This window comes from Manacus candei, unplaced genomic scaffold, assembly GCF_025592945.1.
Source record: "Manacus candei isolate 608988 ecotype Guabito, Panama unplaced genomic scaffold, ASM2559294v1 h1tg000029l, whole genome shotgun sequence".
Taxonomy (NCBI): Eukaryota; Metazoa; Chordata; class Aves; order Passeriformes; family Pipridae; genus Manacus; species Manacus candei.
In genome coordinates, this window is record NW_026138077.1 from 3,002,287 (window position 1) to 3,025,880 (window position 23,594).

The 23,594-nt window shown below is 44.0% G+C and overlaps 1 protein-coding gene and 1 long non-coding RNA gene across 2 annotated transcripts in view; one reads left to right on the forward strand and one right to left on the reverse strand.

Annotated features, from left to right (window-relative positions):
• The window catches only part of IQCA1 (IQ motif containing with AAA domain 1), a 106,714-nt gene that overhangs the window by 52,414 nt on the left and 30,706 nt on the right, over positions 1–23,594 (reverse strand). The window contains exon 7 of the mRNA XM_051791132.1: positions 1,164–1,248. Coding sequence (XP_051647092.1) covers positions 1,164–1,248 — 85 coding nt within the window. The remainder of the gene's footprint in view (positions 1–1,163; positions 1,249–23,594) is intronic.
• LOC127472623 (uncharacterized) lies at positions 20,152–21,783 on the forward strand. The gene is made up of 3 exons (XR_007905089.1): positions 20,152–20,169; positions 20,297–20,366; positions 21,769–21,783. It is a non-coding gene; the product is annotated as an uncharacterized LOC127472623 (long non-coding RNA).

Genomic DNA, 23,594 nt, shown 5'->3' on the forward strand with positions numbered 1-23,594 from the left:
GCTAGCTCCAAGCTCCTCCCTGGCATTCCAGGGAGGACTGAATCTAAAATTCCTCATCCCTGGAAGTGTTCAAGGCCAGGCTGGATACAAACCTGGTCCAGTGGAAGGTGTCCCTGCCCATGGCAGGGAATGGAATGAGATGATCTTTAGGTCCCTTCCAACCCAAACCATTCTGGGATTCTGTGACAATCCTGTTGTACCATTCCTGTGTTAGATCCCCAGCTGCAGGCAGATCAGGTAACAGTCTCTCAGTAATGGAGCTTTAAAGGACCACAGAATTCTGACTGTTTCATACTATGACTATTTTCACAGCCCACCAGTAGCCCCCAGACCTGGTTCACTCAGTGGCCAAACCCTGCTCCCCTGTGCAGGAATCCTCCTCCTTCCTCTTTATAACTGCCCTCCTCAGACTCATCATCCTCTTGGATCTTTGGGGTGGGCTCTGAGTGCCAACCACTGCCTCCAGCTGGGCTTAAGCACTTCCCCTGTGTGACATCAGGATGATCCGAGGAAGAGATTATCAGCCACCTCTGTTAGCCAGAGAAACTGGGAGAGGGACTTACGGGAAAAACAACTGAGTTCACTACAAGAATACATAAGATAAACTAAGATGCTTCCTTCACTTGGATGTTAGACTTGCTTAACGAATTTTGGCAGTAAATCAAGGCTTAGGCCTGCCTGCACAAGAAACTCTTCTCTGCTTAAAACAAAAATAATTGTTGCTGGGCTATGCTGATACTGAATGCAAACACACTGGAACCAATTTCAGCCTCTGGGGCAGCTTTGCTGACCTATTTTAAACCAAGGCTCTTTAACATGTAGTTATACTGGTAGCTAGGACCAGTTTAACCATGTGGATTTTGCAACAGGAGAGTAATTCTTGGTAGCTGAGCCCTTTTCTGCACCTTCTGCCACCTTGTCCATCACCTGAGCACCTTCAGTCGTGACTAAGATCCTGAAATGGAACAGATTTTGGTACCCAACTTTTGTGGTTTACCCTGGAAAAAACACCATCCTTTCTCTTGCAGCAAAAAACTTTTTAACCATAAGGTTCCTAGAGTACTAGAGACACTGTTATGAAAATTTACTACTTAAATAAACAGGTTTTGTGGCAATTCCTTCCCCAGTCTTATTAATTTTTGTCATTAAAGGAGGAACAGTACCTGCTCTGGAGTTTTTTCAGAAAAAATAGCTTTTGACCCTCCTGCCTTCTCAGGGGGATAATCAGGAAATCTGCCTGTGATATGCCTGTGTGAGAAACAAAAGTGGAAAAGAAATCAAAATTCATAATCTTTCATCTGGTTGGCAAAAATGTTTAGATAGTGGGGGAAGCTTCTTATGGCAGTGCCTTTTTGTTCAGTAAATTCATTAAAGCTGTTACCAACCCATGTCTTTTATCCCATGGTCCATCAAAAACTGGAAGTTCTTTGGGATTTCTTAGAACTGAATGTCACTTCATAGCTGAGAGATGGAGCTTGAAGTGTTTATCCCTGGAAGTGCAAAAGGCCAGGTTGGACAGGACTTGGAGCAACCTGGGCTAGTGGAAGGTGTCCCTGCCCTTGTCACAGGGGTGGCATGGGATGAGCTTTGAGGTCCCTTCCAACCCAAACCATCCGGGAATTCTGTGATTTCATGTTTATAGCTCTGCTCTCTGCTTTCAACGCCCAGCTTTTTAAAGAAAGGGGATCTTACTTAAATCAGGTTTTAATCTACAAGCTCCAGATTGTATTGCCATGTGAGGATCTCCACCCTCAAAAATTTCCAGTGCACTTGCACAAATAATTGGTGATGGGAGGTGGTGAGGGGGCAATAAGTGACTTTGTGGTGAGTTTTCATGGATGGCACAGATAACACAGGGAGCTTCCAGAGCTTTCAGAAAGAGATTAAAAGATAGAGACAGTAACTGCACTCCAAAGGCCATTTAGACTGATAAGACCCTTTAACTTCTTTCCTTTTTATCGCTCTTTGGAATCTATCAGTGAGATTGTCTGTTTGTTCGGTAATATCAGGAAGGTTTTTCTGTTCCAAAGAAAATTCTGACGCTGCAGAAAAATCCTGGTGCTGCTTTCAAACAGCATGGTAATGTTTCCTCTAAATGAAATTAAATTTCCCTCGAGAAGAAAAGAGCTCAGAAAGGTCAGTGTGATTCCTAAAAATTGCCTTCATTTTTTTAAAAACAACTGGTACCTTAAGGGACTTTGTTAGTCTACTGTGAAGCAGTACACTCAGTTTTAAGATGAGATCCTTGGAACAGAGCATCTGTTGTGTTTCTGTAGGACCACGTGTAGGGTTTGGATCCCTCACTGGTATTAAAGTAACAACAATTACAAAGAATCCATAAACATTTATCTGTTTGTAAGCTTTGACTTGCACATTCAACAGTTACTAGTTCCATATGCAAACAGATGCAAATCTTTGATCACTGCATCCCCAGAAACAAACCTGCATCAACAGAGGGGTTCTAAATCTAGTAAAAATGGGATTTGGGCCACAAAAACCTGCATCATCTAGTTTATGTAATGTTAGCTCATGTTTCATTTTGTACAAACAGCCAGAAAATAGCTCAATTTTATGTTAAATGCTGCTGCAAGTCTGGTTTACAGTAACAAATTTTTCAAAACCTGGTACTAAAGCTGTTGCTACTTTAATGCCAGCTGGGAAAAAGGAAAGGCAATATCCACTGTGGGTGAGGAATCAGTTTGGAGTCTGCTCTCCACTGAATGTGGTATCAGGGCCAGCTTTCAATATTTATTAGTGTTACATTTGGTATTTATACTCGTTTTTTTCACTTTTAAATCACTTACAGCTCCTGGAGATGGAGGGGTTTGGAGTTAGATGATCTTTAAGGTCCCTTCCAAGCCAACCACTCTGTGATTCTGTGATACTTACCCTTTGGGGATGAGGACTGTGTATCTGGGTGCTGTAGAAATTCTACCATATTCTGAAATTTGGAAGTGGGTCCTAGTTTATAACCTGTCTTTTCTGTGTGATTCTTCTGCTCCCAGCTGGTGCAGCTGTTTGGGGTGATGTGGTTACTCTCACCCCTTTTGTAGCAGCTGCAGCAGCTACTTTTGCTGATAAATAACTTGAGGTGAGGAGAAGACAATGCCCATCTTTTCATAGTGGTGGCAGAAGAGTGTCAGGTGTTCACTGACCAGTCAGGGATAGCTGCCTTTTTGTTGAGGGCAGTGCAGGGTGCCATTGCCCTTGGTCACCAGTGCCCCTGAGAGCACACAGTTCCCACGTATTTTGACTGTGCTCATTCTTCACTGGCATCTGCTTTTTTTCTTGCAGGACTTCATCCTGTCCGGTGTACTGTTGTTTAGCATATCAATCACTGCCTGATGGTCTGGGAGTGTGCTTAAATCTCATTTCCCTGTCCAACCTCTTGTGGGTTTTTCTTTCCCTCCTTTAGGTTGAAATGGCTACAACTTCAATCTTGTAATGCCTGGGAACCATGCACATGCCCGACCCTGATAGGCAAACCCCTCCCTTTATGAAACCTTCTGAGCTAAGAGGTTAAACCAGGGATTCATTTGGCCTGTAAATCCGCCCAGGAGAATGCACTCATTGATCTTTCTGGTCAAAAGTCCACTTTAAACCTAATGAATCTCAATTTTCATTCTCCCTTCACTTTTTGGCAACATCCTATCACAATGGGCTGTCTCATGCATTTGACATAAGATGCTAATTTGGATTCAAATGGACCTAAACTCTTTGTGTGAGCTTGTTTTAGAGTTGTAAACACTAGGATAAAAGGAGCAGCCAGTGTGCACTCCATGAAAATCCAGAGAAGCTGTGGCTGCCCCATCCCTGGAAGTGTCCAAGGCCAGGTTGGACAGGGTTTGGAGCAACCTGGGCTAGTGGAAGGTGTCCCTGCCCATGGCATGGGGTGGCACTGGATGAGCTTTGAGGTCCCTTCCAACCCAAACCATTCTGGGATTCTATATTCCTATACCTTTGTCTTGTCAGATAAACTACACATCATCTATGGCTCTAGAGGGCCCCACCAGAGATGCTGCACATTGAGCAGCTCTGAAATTAGGACACTGTAGAATGATTTTGAGCTTGCTTTACAATAATAATTGTTCAAATAATTTTTAATTGCCCTCCCCTTTTGAAACTTCCTAGAAACAATGAAGTAGTCAAGATTAGAGGCAATAGTAGTGTAAGAAAATTAATCCAGATGATGTAAGAACTTGCTCCAAACTGGAGCCCCAGCAGGCTGCTCTGTTTTGCTGGAAGTGTGGAGGAGACTTTCTGGTAGAAATTCTCCTTGGCCCCACCAACAAGCTGTAAACCAAGACTTAGGGAAGGTGGAGCTGCAGAGCTTCCCACAGTCAACAAATAGTCTGAAAATGGCACTGGGGGTAGAAAAGCACTATGCCAGCACCTGCATTGCTTGTTGAATTGCAGCTCCAGTCCCTGTAAGGCTTTAGCCCTGACAGTGCGAATGTCAGACTGGCTACACTGCTCTCTTGGTTGAGTGAAAAACCCAAAACTGCTTGGTCTGCATTTATTTTCGATATTCCCAGTGCCTTGGCCCTTCCTTTGCACAGCAGTCACTGTCTCTCTGTCCGGCTCACAGATTGCCCACAAAGTTCTCACACTCTGCTGCTTTCTCTGCGTGCACTGAGGAAGGAGCACCGTGCAGAAACTGGTGGTCAGGAAAGCCTGGAAGTCTTGTTGCATGTTGATGGGGAGAGAAGAATTAAGCTTAAGCTCTTGATAACAGGAGTATTGGAGTGTGTAATATATTTGAGAGACATGGTACATGTCAGGAACACCTAGATCCCAGGCCAGTCAGAACTCTGTGAGTCTGGTACTTATTATTGTCTCAACATTTGCAGGGGAAAAAAAATATCCAGTTGTACTTTTCCAACATCTTGTAAAATGTGTAAATGCCAGAACTGGAAGAAGCAACTCTTATTTTCAATGTGATTGCTTCAGTGGGAGTGCTGACAATGTGTTAAGGACTGCAAGCAAAAGCGGAAGCAAATTGTCTTGGATTTCATATGGAGGATGCAGGTCTAGTAAAACTCATTGCCTAAAGGAACAAATGAAATTTGTAAAAACTATGGCTGCTTAGTAGGACTGGGCTTGGTGGCTGAACAAGAAGTGAATAAGTTGAGATGGAGGGATAGGGCCTGTTGGGTGTTCCCAGGCCACTGCACAGCCCTGCTTTGGGAGCTCTGTCTGCAGAGCTGCAAATCAAACTGAGGAGGGTTGGAGTTCACAGCAGGCAAAATATCTTCCTTTGGGTCAGAGCCACTGCTTTTACAGAGCTACTAAAGGTTTCTGGGCTGTGGAGGATGTTGTTGAGGAAGGGACCTTTCTGAAGTGTGGTATGTGAGAAATCCATTACTCTTGTGGAAAGCAGTGAAACCCTGTCAACAGAAACAGAGCATGGGGTTGGAAAAGAGCTTTACAGAAAAGCTATGTAACTGGGATGAATGGGGGCCCTAAATCTGAATCAAACCAGCTCAACCAGAAGAGCAAGAGGATGAACAAGGATGGAGGGGTGAAAAGAGATTATCTTCCACTCCAGCTGAAAAAGAAAAAGGTGTGACGAGGTTTTTGCACTGTTTCTTGAATTACATTGTGTTCTCTGATTCACTCTTACTGCTCCAAACCTGTTCCTCTTGCAATAACTCAGATCTGTCAAGTGTAATTGAAAAGGAATGATCTTTTATGGTCTGCAGTGCAAACCCTTTTGTCTCTGATCATGTAGCAAAGAGCTCTGGCTCTTCTGGGCTCAATTTTTGTTATAGCACGCAGCCTGCATAAGTGTCCAAGTTTTAACCAGGTTCAAAGGGCTCTTTAATGTCTCCAAATCCCCACCAGATTGGTATGAATTGGTGTGATTGGTAGACTCTGCTCAGCCCTGAGAGCTGTGACACCTCCATTCTGACCTATAAAATAAATTCCTTGTCTGGGAGATGACCCTACATTGCACTTGTCTCATCTGCTGCTTCCCCCTCTCCTTCTTTCAGGAGCTTCATAATTTTTTTTTAAAGTGTTTTCCCTCTATTGCACAGGGATGGTTATAGTTAAGGCCAAATATGGCTTTTGATTTATGAGAACACACCATTGATTTAAACATTTTGTCTGGTAATAGACTCAACAAGTTCCTACCTACTCTGTTTTCTGGCGTGGTTTTACATGTGTTATTCTTTCTTTTTGGCCATGGCTTCTCTAGCTAATTGCATAAAAGGCCTTGTCAGGAAAAATAAATTGTTCTTTGGAGGAACAAGAGTGTTTAACTCCTCTCAGGGTAAGAAAGGATGAGAGCTGTGTGCAGAAAAGAAGGCATGAATGATAGTGTGTGCTATAAGTGGAGGGACAGAGGAGTGTTCTATGCAGAAAAGGGACAAAAACAAAGAGGGGGGAACTCTTTAAAGAAATAACCCCCCTGTTGTTATGTAGTTCTTGCCTGTTTCTGTAATCCCACCTGATACGGGGTCTCTCAGACTACTTAAATAGCAGTGCTGGTTTATTTTAGGTATCTTTGCTGCTGCATTTTTTTATCCCTTTGTGTATGTGCTTTCTTTGGCTCTTTGAAAATCACTTCCAGAAAAAATAACCTAGGCAAATACAGAATTGATTATAAAGCAGGATTAATGTCCCCAGCGTTCTTATCATCTTTAATGAGGTTGGACTCAGACATGGTACAACTGATGTTTTATCTGAGGTCCTGATCCTCCAAGTTTTTGCCTCTATGTGTGATTGTTATGCATGGAAGTGTTTCGGTGGAGTGACTCGCAGGGAGGTGTGGTTGGATCAGAAACTTTATTGTTCTGGATAAATATTCAGCTTTAAAAATGTAAGTGAGGCCAACAATGTGCAAGGAGAAACATTCTCACGGAGGAATGAGAGCGCAAGGTTTGTGGGGAAAGGTGATATCCTTTATTATAGTAACTCTCATAATTAGAATGGTCTTTTGGGTTCCCAATGCCTGCCTTAGATCTGAAATGGGAGAAGTGAACTTCAAAGCCAAGTAATAGTTGGGAACAGTCGTTGGAGGGGACAGACCAAAATGTGGAATGTGGTAATTCTCTCTGATGGTTTTATTACATGTAGTATTACTGGCCAGGAAAGGTAGACCTTTGGCTGACCCAGTGTAGTGGTTCTTAAGCTTCTTGAGTTCTTGCAGTGAAACAGTCTGTTCTGCTTTGTCATAAAGTTATTACCTTTTCAAGGATCCTTCTGGTCTTTTAGAGATAGCAATAGGTAATTAGTGTACTGGAAAAATGGGAATCTCTGTTCCCCTTCACAGAGACTCAAGCATGAGCTTTCTGTGCCAGGACTCCTGGTTATTCTGATTCCTGCTGCAAACCATGAGGGTAAAAGATGGCTGGATTTTTGTTTTGTGGGGGGTTTTTTGTTTGGTTTTTTTGACCTATTGGAACCGTCAAAATTCTGACAAATCATTCCTGGTTAAAAATGACAATAGTTTTTTTTCTCCTTGGAATAATTAGAGACATGGATGGTAGCACTACGAATCACTCCTAAGTTTTTGAATGAAAATAAAAGGCAATATAGGCACGAATAATGCCAAGGAGAAACAAAAGGACTGATTGTTCCAATACTAGCTTAAATTTAAAGAAGCCCTGCAAAAATCAGAAGAAAAATGTGGCAATATCAACACTCACAAAATGTCCTGGTGCTCTGATTTTTGTCCCTTCACACACTCAAAAAATATTGTCCCAAGTTTTCTTAGAGCCCAAATCTGAATCAACTGAGGACTGGGAGAAATCACCTCCTGACTAATGTAACTGAACTACTTTGCAAGAGCTCATAACAACCCGTACTGAAAGCATGGACAAACCCAGAGGACTGCTAAATGTACCCAGCATGGCAGGGAAGTGGAAAGGAGATTAAAGGGACTGGAAAGCAGATCCCTGAAAGGTTATTTAGAGGGTTTTTTGCTTGACTTCTCCAATGCAGAACAGCCTTGGGCAGCACTGCTGGTAAACGTGGTGTGAGGCTCTGCAGTAACACTGACAGCATCTCCTGATGGAACCAAGGACAAAGGGTGTCCCATCCTTGCCCTTGGAGGGAAAACAGACATTCAGCACTGCACCCGTGCTTTGTTTTCCAGGTCTGAGGTTCTTTGAGTGTGTTTCCTTCTCTTTTGACCTCGCTCATCCTCCCATATTTACGGGAGCTGGGAGCCAGGCTGTGTTCCTCGAGGGGCTGTCTCAGAAGATGAGGGGCTGCTCCCCTTGCCCACAGTCAGACTATCCCCAGGCTGATTTCCAGTGTCAGCTTCCTGTTGACTGTCTCCAGCCTTTGGAGGAATGTGGTGGGGAGTGGGTTGAGCAGCCCTTCCTGCGGAGGAAGCACTGCCCTCAGGGACTGCACTGGGTCTTGGGGCCTTGGCTGATGGAATAACGAGCGTTCTGGAGCACACAACTCCCACTAAACTCTCATCTGTTTTGATTTTCTTATATCTTTCCATCCTCTTCAGAGTGAGGTCAAAAATACAGAAGCCAGCTCAGAGAAACGCCAGGTCAAATTCCCCCCGCGTTTACTGAATTCCTTACCTTTGGTCAGCTTATCCTGCCTTCATTGAACACCCGTTCCTGACTCAAATTTGGCAATATTTTCAGTGCTTAGCATTAAACTTAAGAGACTGAAACAATTATGGGCAGTTTTAAGCAAGATTACTTTAACTCAGACTAGAAGCTTTGCGAGAATAGTTTTCCTGCAGAGTCAGCCAGAGGGAATCAACAGAACTTTATTAACACAATATGAATCCTGTAAAGAGGAAAATAAAGCATGCCATTTCTTGTAGCAAGGCCAGCCAAAAGAAATAACTTGCCCTCCAATATCACAAGTTTCTTTGGGATTTGGAGTGAAATGGAGTATAGAGAGCATTTTGTCTAGTGGGATTTGTTTATGAGAAATTTGAGTGATTGTTTTTGCTTCTTAGAAGTCAAGGTGTTAGTGGAACAAAATGCATCTCTGGAAGGGGAAGAAGGCTGTACGCTGGGCATGGCTGCTTTAAACTGCTTTGCCACAGGCCATCACTTTGACCTGAAGATAATGCTTCGGGGAGAGTTCAGAAATGGTGTCCTGGGCAGGTCACCCACTGGGAAAAGTGTCCCTTTTGCCCCAGCTCTGTGCTGCCTCTCCCACGATTTTGGCCTCCTCCTTGTTCTGAAATGGTTTTGCACATGGTGCATTTCTTCTGCCACCACCTGACTGAAAGGGAGCTGAAGTATTTCAAGGGTATTGGCTGATTAAAAACTCCTGAAAGGACCGTGCTCTCCCTAACCCACTGCTCACGTGCTGGATGGAGAGTTCTGTGCATGCATAATAAATCAGCACATCTGGGGCATGGTAGACTCCCTGTGTGTGCTGTGCAGCACATACATCCTTTCTATCTGTCTGTAAAATTGGGGAATAAGAGCCTGAAATGAACAGAGAAGCTCTGTTTTGGTCTACCCTTATTTAAATATTGGGATGAAGAGAGTACAGCATGGAGGGGGAATGTGGTGATTAAAACAACCCTGATGCAAGTGTGGGTAAAGGATGTGATTTTTATTGGGTTTGTAACTGATTGCATAATTTCAGTGTGATGAAGATGGGTAGATCTGAGGTGGTATTAAGTAAAGGTGGCACCACACACATTTCAGTAGCTGAAGTCTATGGCATCAATGCAGAAATACAGTCCAGTCTGGCATAACTTGTCTTATTTTTTGCTTCCCTGGATTAAAATGCTCTTCAGCCCCTCTGTCAGGGATGCTCTGACCTGCTGAGCGTGTAAGCAGCCTCTGGCAGGCCCCACAGTACTGCCTGGGAGAGGGGCTTGATCATTCCCTTCAGCCCACCACAGCACTGGGCTCGTGGCACTGCCTGTGGTGCTGCCTTGAAAAGCACTTTTGATGCAGAAGGATAAATTCAGTGGGGAAGGAGAAGCTGAAAATGGTACCTAGGATGTTTCTACCTTTTTAAGAATGTAACCAAACTCTGCTTTGTCTTTCACTGCTCTGATTTTATATATGGATTCTGCAACACTCAGTCTTTCCCTGGTCTTACATTGTGTACACCTGGTGGTGATTTATTGAAATAAGGCTGCATGAGCCAATTGGGATAAACATAGAAAAGTCAAGCACTGTGACTGCTTTCATATGCATGCAATTGCCTCAGATTTGTCATTAAATAGCTCATTTAAACACTCATGCAAACGACAGAGACCCAGACCTCTTGAAGTGGACAAGGTCCTGGGGGTCCTGGTGGACGAGCTTGTCCATGATCACTGGAAATATTCCAGAATCATATGGACACAATCCTGTGCCATGTGCTCTGGGATCACCCTGCTTGGGCAGGGAGGTGGGACCAGATGGGACCCACTGTGGTCCCTTCCAGCCTGACCTATTCTTGGATTCTGTGCAGTGAAAGAGAAAGCAGAGTTTGGTTTCTGTGGTGCCTGCCAGAGGCTGCTCACACGCTCAGCAGGTCAGAGCATCCCTGACAGAGGGGCTGAAGAGCGTTTTTATCCAGGGAAGCAAAAAATAAGACAAGTTATGCCAGACTGGACTGTATTTCAGACTCCTGGTCAGTGCTAATAACTGAAGAATTCACAAGCAAGAAAAGTAATTTAGAATCTCCACTTTGGCAATTAAAAAGTGTGAGAAAAGAGAAGGAGAAGCATTTCAGATGAGCTCAGCTATAAGCCAGGGATGGTATTAAGAGCAACCATTTATCAACAGTGTTAGCTCAAAAACCAGTTGTCTCTGCAGTCCAAGAAACACACTGTAATGCTTTGAAATGCCAAGTTCCTTAACTCTCTCCCTTTTAGTGCTGTGAAAGACAAACTGGAGTGCTGTGTTCCTGTACCTGTTTGGTGTGTCTCTGGTGTATGACCTATGGCCTCCTGAAATGGGCTGAAAATGTGGGGACTGATAAAGAATTGAATATCTTTTGTAGACCTCTGGAACTGCCTTTCAAAATGCCTCAATTCTTCTGCATGTGTTACTAGGTAGGATATGTTCAAATCTAACCAATGATAAGCACAAAATGCAGCTTTTGTGCTATTGTTAATTTAAACGATGGAGTAATAATGTGATTTTTAATAATTTCTTTGATAGGTGAAGCCAGTGCTTCAGAGAGTTGCTGGCAACGTGGCAAAGAGGCTGGAGAACCAGGGATAGGGGATATTCTCTGGGAACTTGGAGGAAGCAAAGAGCCCAAGGATGGGTAACTTCCCCAAAGTGGTTGAGCAGGGAAGGTGGTGTGGGAAGTGCAGGTTTGGAGGCTGAGACCTGCAGGGCAGGTTTACTCACCTGCCTAATCTTAGGGCTCTTTTGTATTGTTTTTCAGGACTAGAGCTGTAAATGTATTGCTTCACAGGCCTCTACAGAGCATCACTTGTTTGGAATGGACTTACTGTGGAACAGCAGAGCTCCCCCAGGCAAATGGAGAGATTAGGTTTGGACAGGGGTGGAATACAGGCACATATGTGGGAGAGGCCACAATCTGCTGCTCCCACCTTCACTCCTACTTGTTCCCAGGCCCCCTGCAACTGCAAACCTTGCAGTACCTAACAAATAAACCCATGATTTCCCAGGAGGATGAAGGTGAAAGGATAATTTGGGCATAGTGTTACCCCTCTGCAGCAGCTCTGAGTGCTGAGCCAATGATGGGAAGCATATGTATGGAACAAGAAAGATGGTACAGCTCCGGCTCTGGAATGTGCCCCCTTGGAGCAATTGTATTTTGACTTGGAATACTTGGAGGACTCCTGCAGCTGCACAGACTGCAGCCTTTAACTTATAGCTGTACTTTAAACCAGCAGCTTCAGAATTGGTTGCTGGATTAGATGCTTTCCAGAAAAGTCTGTAGGAAAGAGCCGGTCACCCTGTGTGATGGAGAACACAAAGCAAGAGAGCAAACTTCCTTTCCAACCACCACTGACTCAGGAAGGCGCTCTGAGAAGAGAGAGGGAACTGTTTGAACAGATTAAAGGGTCATGCAGTCTCCTGCTATTACATAAATGCTTCAGTAAATACTAAGCCAGCTCTTTTATGGTTCTACATTCTTTGCTCAAGTCACAGAATCATAGAATTGAGTTGGAAGGGACATCAAAGTTCATCTTGTTCTATGTCATGGGCAGGGACACCTTCCACTAGACCAGGTTGCTCAGAGCTCCATCCAGCCTGGCCTTGGACACTCCCAGGGATGGGGAAAGTCAAAGAAGATTGTATTTGGTACAAGATCTTATGGAGTTGGTACTATATTCATATAGTTATTTTGTACAAGTAGAGCCTGAGAAGAACAAGTAAACTCCCTTATATGCTATTAAATGGCTTTTTATTCGGCCTAGGGTGGTCCTAAGGTTGCCTGATGCAGCACACAAACCATAATAGCTGGGCATGTTTAAAGTAAATTACTATAAATAATTAGAATTTCTGTTGTCTCTGCACAGGACTGAAATGCAGCACGACTTGAAAGGCCTGGACTCTGACCTGGGTAATAAAAACAACCTGCTGGATGGAGTCTGACTAATCTCCCCCGTGCTGAAATTCCCAGTAAAACTGAAACACATTGGCTCTGGAAGGAATGGATGTGACTCAGGTTTCAGGCAAGTTCTTGCTCTGCCCAAAGAAATGTTGTCTTCAAACCTTTTCAGCCTTAAGTCGAGATTCAATCCGAGTGTGGGACTGGGACAGACCAACTTCAACGTGAATTTTGTGCTAGGAAGAGTTTACCTTGGTGCTCACCTGAGGTTGATGGGATAACCTGTTTCTATCACCTGTGCTCTCCTCCTCCCTCAATTCCTCATCATTTCTGCTTAACACACATTTTCAGTGTAAGCCTGGAATTTTCTTTGCTAGATTATGGAAGCCTCCTGGGTAAGGAACTAACTTGAAATTCAGCTCTTCAGTAACTTGCCAACAGTGTGTTAAATAATCCTGTTGGTACACTGGAGCCACAGTGCCCTCAATCAGCCTTATATTCCATCAGACATTCTGCTGCTGTGGTCCCCAAAGTCTGAAAAACCCACTACCAGTGAAGCTGTATTTCAGAACTAAACATATCCCTCTTCTCTTGTGAGAGAGAATAACAGGCTGTCATGCACAGCCACATTTCCAGCCATAACTTGCATGCCTTCATGGCCACAGTCAAATCTGGCCCCTTGACAATAAGGTGTTTTTTCTGTATCACCTGAACTTGCTGGCATAGACATTTAGGGACCTCTCTTTTGGCTTTGCCTTGGAAACACTTAATATTTTCTATCAGTCTTTGGTTCTAACTGTTCCTGTTTTTCAGTTGGTAACTCACAGGAGTTTTTTCCCCACTTACATGACTCTTTCATCCCTCCTCTTCTGATTCTGCCTCTTCAGCTCCTCATGACTGTTTCTGCTATGCTTTTGCTCTGCTTGTGTCAGTCTATGCCACGATTCTTTTTCCCCCCACTTGCCTCCTTTATTCTTTACATTCTACAGAGCCAAGGCTGAAAATGTCTTTTCCACCTCCTCTTCTTGTTGCTCCAAAGAGATCCTTCAGTGGAGCAAGGGCTGTAGCTTGGGAGCCACTGCTCTGTGCTTCGTGTTCATTTTTATTCTCCTTACTTCTAAGCTTTTCCTTAGTCTTTTTCTTCCCAGAATATCCATTAAACACCTCTCCTCTGCCAGCCACCAGCTCTTCAGTGCTTCCCTGTCCTCCTACCAGGCACCAGTGGGACTCCTGATTCTTTTTTGTTCCTGTATCCCAGCAGATCTTCATTTGCTTTGCTTGTTGGACATGGGGAAGTGGGAAAATTGGTTCTTCCACCTGCTCTGTATTAACTTGCAGGAGAAGATACCTCTCCCTATCAAACTGGAGTGAAATAATAGCTGGGCTGGGTCTTTTCCTCTTCCCCTTGGGATTCATTCCCTTCTTTCCTTCTCACTGATTAGGACTCTGCTGTGTGAGTTAAACCAGGAATAGATCAGATGGTAGAGCAGGCTCCCCTGGGCCAGGCCTAGTAGGCTTCTAGCTGGATTCCTGGAACAGAAACCAGCTCTGAGGTGAAAATCAGGCCCCAGTTATCAGTGTTAAACACCCCATTGGTCTGTTCCTGCCTTCATAAATCCTGTTTGCTGCATTAGGAAGGAATAAAGGAGACCAGCAGCCTGACATACCCCCTGAGCAGGGCACATAGCACAACACTGCCCAAAAAGAGCCCAGTCCTGCCCTTCAGACACAGAGCTGTATTATAACCAGCTGCTGGCAAGTGAGAGTCCCTGGATGGAAGTGATGCCTGTGTCTGTGGGAGTATCTATGACAACAAATAAACCTCATGTTTGGAAAGTGTCCTTGAGAATAGCAGTGGGGGGCTTGCTGAATTACGTCAGGAACACTTTGCATTCTCAGACTTTTAATTCCTAAGTATTATAGGGATGGGTATGAGGTACTTTAGGAAAATGAACTAATTAGTTACCAGATTCTTTTCTTGTGTGCAAATAGGCCAACTCATACTAATGCTATTTACTTCAGCTGATTCCAGACTTTCAGACATATAAAGGAATGAATATTTTTAGGAGCTTTAATTCTAAGCAGGAGGCTTAGCCTCAGGATCTATAGACTGTGGGTATCTTAGGTCACTTGCAGCCACTTGAAGAAGGTAGAAAAGGGAATCTAACCTCAATTTGTTGTAAGGGTTAGTTTTGCTTCTGTAGTGGTAGAAATCAAAAAGTAGGAAGTAAGTGAAGGCAGGAACCACCCTACAGAGCAGTGCTCCGGATGGGCATGTCTGCAAAAATGGGAAGATACAGGTCAATATAAAATATCTGGGAAACTTTGTACCAAAAATGGGACTGAGAAAGCGCAGTCCTGGCAGCATTGTGGGGGAAGGAGGTGCAGGACCCCCTTCCTCTCATCTCTCTTTGCCTTGTCTCGGGCTGTGTCTCACATGTACTCAGGTATCTGCCTGCTCTCGTCCCTCTGGCATTCACCTTATCTTGGTGCTGCTCCTGCTCCAACAGCTGTGCCCTCTCTGCAGAGCCCTGACAGCACCAAACAGCTGCACTCATTTTCCACTTCTGGTTTTAGCACTTCCCCAGTGCTTCTGCCTCACACTGTCCATTACAAAGCTCTGTTTTTCAGCTGATCCTATATTTGTCAAGCTATTAACCATTTGGACTGAAAGTTTAGGTGCTGACACTCAATTTACAATGTACAGGTCTGAAAATATTGGCTCCATTGATTCAGGTTTTTCCCAGATGGAGGATGGCTAAAGGCATAATTTTGGTTATGCTAAATAAATGTCTAACTAGAACCATCTTTCTGCTGACAAGATTTAGAACAAGGAGTTTCATCTTTCCCTTTGGTCAACTTGCCTTTTGGAACAGAAATGTCTTTGCTATCCCTGTAAAAATCCTATTTCCACAGGCTGAGCTTTGGACAATCTGGTCTACAGTCACCACAGTGTTTAGAGCTTTGCAGGTGAAAACTACAGAGACAGAAACTGGGACAGAAATGGGGTGGGGAAAAGGTTAAGTCTTTTTGGGTAAAGTGATCGAGAAACAAGCAGGTTGAGGAGAAAAGTGGAGGAGAGCCTGGTCTGTAGAAGCACCATGCTCATTATGGCTTTATAATGTGTGGCTGTTGAGATCTCAACGAGCTTTTAATGTTGTTAATGCATAATTTATATGCAAATGTGGCAAGAGGTGTGCAATGCAAATCGTGCCTGATGAAGAGATGGATGTATGCTTACAAATGCCTGAAGTTCTGAGCATTCCTGCAAGAGATGCCTCATCACAGGCAGAAAGCCTAGAGTGCCATGTGACTGGAACAGTTTTCCCTGATTTTCCACTACTTGGGGAACAAGACTATGTGCTTCTGCCTGGTTGTAGCACCCCTGGAAAAGTCCTGAAATCAATAAACTTGCTCAAAACCAAAAATGCCTTAATCTATGAATCCCCTTGGAAGCTGATGGGAGTCTGCTTAGAATGAGGACTGTTAAATAACTTCAGGACCTGACCCTATTTTCAGTGACAAAGTCAGTAAGCAAAAACTCTCAGGGAAAGGCGAGATCAATCAGGGAAGATCCCTAATGACCTTGTGATTCACGATATCTGAATGTCTATCTGGAGGGGAACAGCAGTGCTTGGAAAGCTGGTGGAGATGTGTTTATGTGCAGCATTGCTGCACTTGGTGATTAAATAATAGTTCATGAGGGTGACTTGTTATGTTGAAAACCCCTTGGGAAACTTGATTGGCATCTGTGATGTTTTAAGAATCTTCATTCCTTAAAAGTTTCAAACCTTTCATGAGCAAAATCAAGGATCAGCAGCAGAGCCCTCTGCATGTGTTTTTAATCACTGCAGAGAGGTGGTAATCATAAATTGAAGTGTCAGCTCAAGGAGCATTACAAGACTGGAAAGACAACAGATCTTGGAGTTTGTGATGATTTAGAAAGCAGAACTAGTGATCTTATCAATGCCTCTCTGGAGGTGTGACATCGGGGTTCAACTGGTCTTACTGTCTCAGATACCTGCCACCAAGATTTATGGGTGTTTCACCAAGTATGAGAAATATATGGATCCAGGGGCTTCCGGCTGATCCCCCCAAAGCCATCCAGCCACCTCCATTAATGTCAGCACTCCCGTAAATTTTTACTAGTAGGCAACTTCTGCCACTGCACAGAAGCTTCCAGAGGTGTCCCCTGCCTCCTGTAAATCCAGGAACACCCAATAAAGGAGATTAACTGCAGATGGACTTAATAACAGTTGTCCCTCCTTTGGAATTAGAGAGGTTCACACTTTTTAAAAGAGATCAGTGTGGTGTTCCCATAGGCAGGAAAGGACTGATGGGGTTTTTTGTTCTTGTTTTGTTTTAAATGGCTTTCAAGTTAGATAGTGGATTCCAGTCAACGGGAAAACAGGTTGCAGAACTGCAGGCTCCGCTCTCTCCCATCATAAACAAACAATCCTCTTGTTTCTGATAACTTATTCTCCCTCTGTTCACAGAAACCTTGTGGGTTATTTGCTTTGGTGCCCCCCTCCAGTGAGCCAGATGCATTTGTATTCCATTCCCTTGCTCCCTCCAGCCCTGAAGATGTTTGCCAAAATTAGTCAATAGATAACTACTCAGTGGAAGCTTTAAGAATGTGTTAGGAAAGGCTTGAACATTATCCATTAATGTTTACAGCTCCTAATTATGTTAATTAATCAGTCTTAGAGCCCAAAGGCAAGATTTCAGTTCCCACAGATGTAGTTTAACTCAGCGCCGCCGTGGCTGCTTGCAGAGAGGAGCTCAGCACGCTCTGCCTGCCAGAATATTTATGCAGGGCCCTGGACAGGTTTTGCTGTGTTGTTCCTGCTGGATTTTGGAATTAGCTTTGACTGACTGTCTACACGAGGTACAGTCCAACATCTGGGAGCAGGCTGAGCCGTGTTCAGGAAGATTGATGTTAAATGTGAGCCGTCCCTGCAGAACGACCTTTTGGCAGGGGAGAAAGGCACTCAGAGAGCTCTTTGCACCAGCACTAATTGTTATGATACAGAGATTACTGCCTTGGCAAAACCTGGAGTTGTTAGTTCTGTCAGAAAAGAGGTGAAACTACTGATAGGAACCCCCCCCCGACGTTGCCTCTTGTATTACTGTCTTTGTGCTTTTGCAGGAGGACCAAGTATTTGGGCAGTAGAGGCCACCCCAGCCTGTGCCATCCTCTTTCAGAGCTTCATTGCCACAATTCAGAGCTTGCCTTTGCTCTCCTGAGGAAAAGGAGAAGATTTAGATGATAGACACAATGAAGACTGGCTGCAGAGGGATTCAGAAGGAGAAGCTACTTGTTTTGTGCTATTCCCTGAACAATTTGGTGTGTTTAAGCTCTCAGTGCCCAAAGTACCAGATGGCAGGAGAAGATGTATTCAACTCCAGTGAACAGATAAGGACAGGAGAAAATTGTGGTGCAGATAGAGACCTCTTTCTAATGTAGAAATTATTAGAATTATCGTTATTTCTAAATTATTAGAAATAGTTTTAGCTCATCCTCATCTGGTGGAATTGGAAGACAACCACTAATTTATCCCCCCATATCCTGATTTTTATGTTGAGCTCACAGCTGCTGCTTCTGCCTGGAAACTTTTGCTCCCAAGTGGAAGGTCACATACAAGTGGTTTTTGAGTGTGTGACAATCCTTTGATGCTGACAGGGAAAACAAGTAATGGCAATATGGACTAGGGGAAAAGACAGTGGTTCATCACCTGCCTGTAAATGGCTCCTATGGGCAGCAGCTCCTGGCTGTGCTGAATATCAAGTACCACATACCAGAGGCACTTTTTGGTAGGTTCCTACAGCAGAAATGCCCTTGAAGGAGTGGCAGAGAAGGGAATAAATTTTCCAGAGTAACAGTACGGAAAGAGGATTGTGATCAAGGGGCCGGTGATGTCTCAGGTTGTCTGCCAAGGACCCCCAGACTGGAGCTTGCTCTTTGAGAACTGTCTGCTGCAGTGGCTCACGGCACTAAAACTGGTCCTCTAGCAATTTTCCTATCAGCTGTTCCATATTTTCCATCAGCTGTTGCCATATTGTGTGGAGGCTGCAATCCAGGCTACTTGGAAAGCACTTCTGGCAGGTTGAGGGCATGCGTCTGATGAGCCAGATGGGACTGAAAAACAAGAACACGGGTCTGGAGGGACTCAGAGGGACAATTCCTTGGAACCAGAGTGGAAGGGTCATGGGGAGGGAGTGCCTCTGCTGGTTACCACCGTGTCATCCCTCTCTGTCCTCTTGGCAAGGCTCTGGCTCTGATGGATTGCCTGGCAGCTTCCATGCCCGCTGCCATTCACTCCATAAAGAGCAGTGTGTACAGAGTGTGAAATGTGATCCGGCCTCTGCCTCACACCAATGAATACGTTCCCTATTCCGCAGAATTTCAGTGCAAAACCTCTCTCTCTCCATTCATCTTCCTCCTGCCTCCTCCTTCCTCACACCCCCTGCTACCCAGGGAGTCCCATGAACGGGTGGATTGGCAGTAAACCCAGCTCAACAAAACAGCCTTGTGAAAAAAGGGAAATATAACATGATCACTTCCTATTTCTTTCTCTTTTCCTCTGCATCAAAGGCCGGGCTGGCTGTCAGGAATGTTCAAAATGAATAAATAAAGCACAGGAACCCTCTGTTTCAAGAGGAGTCTCATTCCCTCACCACAAAACTTGGCCAGTTCTTTTTTTGACAGGACTGGAGTCAGCAGGCAGAGCAAGAAGATCATTCAGAGCTAATCAGTAAAGTGTAAACCTATTATGAGAACACATTTACCCCTCGTCGCCTCCTTCCTCCCAAAAAGCAATCCCCAAATCCATGGGAATAACACATAACGAGTGTGAAGTGCTATTACTGAGATCCCCTGTTAGGAGGTCAGCCCTGCCACTGATGAAATGCTCCCCAGAGCTCCGAGCCGGGCTGCAGAAATCCTCCAAGACATTCCCGGCGCAATTTGCTGCAGCTCGAGGGCACGAGGCACGTCCCAGCAGAGCCTGTGCATGAGGCTCTCCCCTGTGAGCCCGGGGGCCATCTCTGGTAATAAAAACCTCATCTTGAGTTCTCGTCCTTTGTATTGATTTCTGCCAGAGAAGGCTTGTCCTAGACAAAGGTACTGTTATATTTCTCTGTGTAATAAAGGGATCCTTCTCGCCTTTTTTTCCCCACCCCTTTTTTAATTCATTTTAGGGATGACTCCAAGAAGACTTGTAATTTGGGAACTGTTTTTATGCACAGTGGGTAAAGAGAGGAGAAGGCAATTTCACACCCTAAATGTGAAACTAGAGAAAAATGGGTTTGGTTTGGAATGGTGCAGGAAATTGAAGCTAAAACCCCAACTATGCACTAGTTATATCTTAATATGAAACTCTGTTATTAATATAATGGATGAAATCTGTGGGAGCCAAGTGATTAAAATCCAGACTCAGATGTGTATAATCATAGCAACTGTTAATTCTGGAACATTTGTAGTCCTTCTAATACCAACCATAGCTTGAAAAAAAAAAAAAAAAAGGGAGGCCAGTATAGGTATAGTGCAGGATGCTTTTAAAAAAGCTTTCAAAACAGTATCTTTTCTTTCTAGCATGGTTGGACAAGGCCACATGGAAACCTAGAAAGCTTTATGTGAATAATTTGCAAGCCAAATAAGAGCAGCTCCACAGAAGCCAACCCAGATAAACAGAACGATGGATGGTAAGGCTGCAAAATGCAGGGTTATATCGAAATTATTTTGTCTTCCCCGCGGTAGGATTGATACAAGCAACAGGAACAATTTCATTTAATCTATTCCTTTGGGTTTTGCTTTCTTTTGTTTTTCTAGAACTTCTCTTCATAAGAAGCTGGTTTGGGTCTTGAAATGACTGAAGCTGTTCCCTTGTGCAAAGAAAGAGGTAAATATTTACCACAGTTCTTACAGGTTAAGAAATTTTACATGTACTCATTGCTTTTGTAATCTAAGAGTAGCTGTGCTGAAAGACAATACCTGCTAATTGTATTTTTCTATCACATTCTTTTCTGAGTGAAAGATAAAATATGGAAGTTTGGGTTTATTTTCTCAGTATGCACAGCAAAATTTATTCAAAAGAATCTTTGTTCGCCTTTATCTATTTCTTTAATAGAATATGGAAAACGGGAAACTCTGTCAAAAACTGTAGTTAAAGAATTATTTATAAGCTACATTTAGCTGTTGATCTTGTAGACAGGCTTAGGGGAGAGCCAAAATATATCCTGGCAGGTAATAATTATTGTAAACTTGGATACTTCAGACCTGTCCCACTGTTGAGCAGGACACGATTCCTGCTGGTTGTGCAGCATCTCTGGTATTTCCACCCAGACAGTTTGGCTCTGCAGGACACACACGCTCCCCTTGGTGAGAAATTTGCTGATTTTTTTTTTTTTTTTTTTTAAAAACCTATTTTGGATGCCAGTGGGTGTGTCTGTGGGGCAGATGATTTTGGTCACTTAGAGGCCTCCTGTGAAGAGCAGGGCAGCAGACAGCTCCTCTGATTCCTCGCAGCTCCATAAATCACTGCATCACTCAGCCAGATTGGAATGAGCTGAAATACTGGGTGATGTCCAGCCTGTGCTGAAGCTGATGGCAGCTCTCCCACTGGCTTCACTGGGGGCAGAATTTCATCTGCCACGCTACTAAATCACCAGAATAGGTTTTATCAATGAGATCTGTCTAGTCTTGGCTGGAACATTCCCGTCACTGATTTTTAGGGATCATGATGGACAGTTAATATGAGAGTTAACAGGGAGTACAGTGAGACTTGGAGCAACCTGGTCTAGTGGAAGGTGCTCCTGCCTGTGGCAGGGGGTTGGAATGAGATGGTCTTTAAAGTCCCTTCCAACCTAAACCATCCTGTGATTCTGTGATCAAACACACTGCTCTGACTGCAACAGGCTTGTCACTGCCCCTCTGCCATCAGCGGTGACCCCGCTCTCAGACGTACCACAGACCTGCACATCTTCTCCATTTTCTATCAAAACGGTCTGATTAAATGCTTAAAACTGCTTTTTGGTTGATTTTTTCAAAATATGAGGTTGTTTCGGATGGGTGGGTTATTGTCCAAGGTTGGAGGGGAGCTGTTTTCTCAGCCTGTCTCAGCTGCAGCAGAACATGTCTGGCTAAAGGCTTACCCATAAGCACTCTTATAGAATGTGTGGGTATGTCTTTGTCCTATTTCACACCATCCCTTGCTCAGGAAAAACACACCCATAAAGCTATCCAAGATCAGTTAATATGGTGCTTATATTCAAACATCTGCTTTAATCTTTGTTAATTTTCAGGGCTAGATGAGATTCAAGACTACTGAACCTGATGAGATGGACCAGATAACTCAAAGGTTAGCTAAAGAACACCTTATAAGTTGTATAATCACGTATTTATATGCTGGGATACTGCCTATGTCTGCCTCTAGCCTTGAAGTCTCTCCCGAAGTTGGGCCCCTGGGCACACCTGGGATATAAATGTAGCGAGGAGGCCCCATTTCACTTGTAAGGGCTGCTAAAAGAAAGCTCAGCATTTACACTCCACCTTCCACCTTCAGAGTATTCCGTAGGTACGAGAGGCTGAGGACTCACACACTTCAGGCAGCGAGGGTTTTGATGAACTGCTCTCTCAGCCACCCCTCTCCACCTCCCTCGGTTGAACGATGGCTTTGGCTTCCTCCAAATGATCCTCTGGACGGCTTAGGCTCTTGGTTGGCTCTGCTGTTAAGTGATTTAACTTTTAATAATGTCTCATAACTGTCTTAAAAGAGGTTTATGGCTCAGCCTTATTCTCTAATCTCCTACAGAAACATTGTTATTGGTTCACACTATTTCAGTTAGTTCTCCTCAAGCTCTAGAGCGAAGTTAATTGGACACGACTGACCTACGTTAGGGAATGACTATTAGTGAGTAATATTAAGGAAAGAGAATAAGATCTTTCTGTACCTCAGAACATGCTGGGAGCTGTGGGGAACAGCAGGAAATAGCAGCTCAAGAAGAGCAGGGTTGATTTAGGGAATGGGGAAGTGCTCTGCAATAACTGAAGTTTGTAAAACTGGCAGCCCTTTTAGAAAGAGAGTAAAAAAAAATACACTGGAGCCTTGAGTGTCTATAAGAGGCAAAAGTACAAGAAAGAAGAGGAATACATTGTGGCAGACCTGTGAGGGTGCTATTTTTGATCACTTTTTTAATCAAACAGTGCACTGTAGCACAGCTATCCAAACCCGATTAAAGGACTCAAGGAATAAACAGAGCAGGATTTCATCAGAATGCATTTGTGTTTCCAACTGGAAACTGCATGCTGGAGGCAAGTCCAGCACACTGAAAAAACACTGAGTGATTAATGGATGTGACACTAGTCCACAAGACAAATATGAGCCCTGTAACATCACTGAGCAGCTCAAGACACAAAAACACTTTGCAGAGCAGACAAAACCTTGCTACTAAATCCTGGAAGTTTAAGGTGCTGCTTCCCAATTTACTTTTACATACTAATCCATCAGACAAGGTAAATCCTGGGAAAAAATCAGCTATGTTATAAAACCAGCCTATATTCCTTAGTAAAAGACTTTACAGTGTGACCATATGAAAACTGCCAGTCTCAAAACTTCGTTGGCTGAAGCCTGAGAGAACTATAGGTGTCAGCACTCGGTTTAAAGACGTGTAAGTATGTGCTTAACTCTACTGAGACGTGAAGTTTCACTGAGATCAGCAGCACTGCTTAAGTAAAGTTACATTTGGAGGAGTGTCTCGAAGGTCAGGCCTCAAGTACAAAACTACTTCAGATTCATGTGGGCTGCTGGATAATGCCAGCAGCAGGCACCTGGAGTGCAGTGCCAGTGACGTGATGTGATTTGCTATGGCAAATAATTATGCTTCTATCTCATGGAAGAGTGAGTTCTCTCTCTTAAACCTTAGGTATTCAGACAGGGAAGAAAATCGGTGTTCCTAAAGTTTAGAGTGTGCTTCTTATAATTACGAAGGCTTGAGCCTGAGGTAATGTGCAAACTGAAGGTGTCCCCACTTTAATGTCTGTGGAGCTGATGCACAGCCAGGCGTTCAGGGTGCACCTCTGATCCCTGCCAGGAGTGATGTCCCCAGTCTGGAGTCGTGCAGCTCAGGGT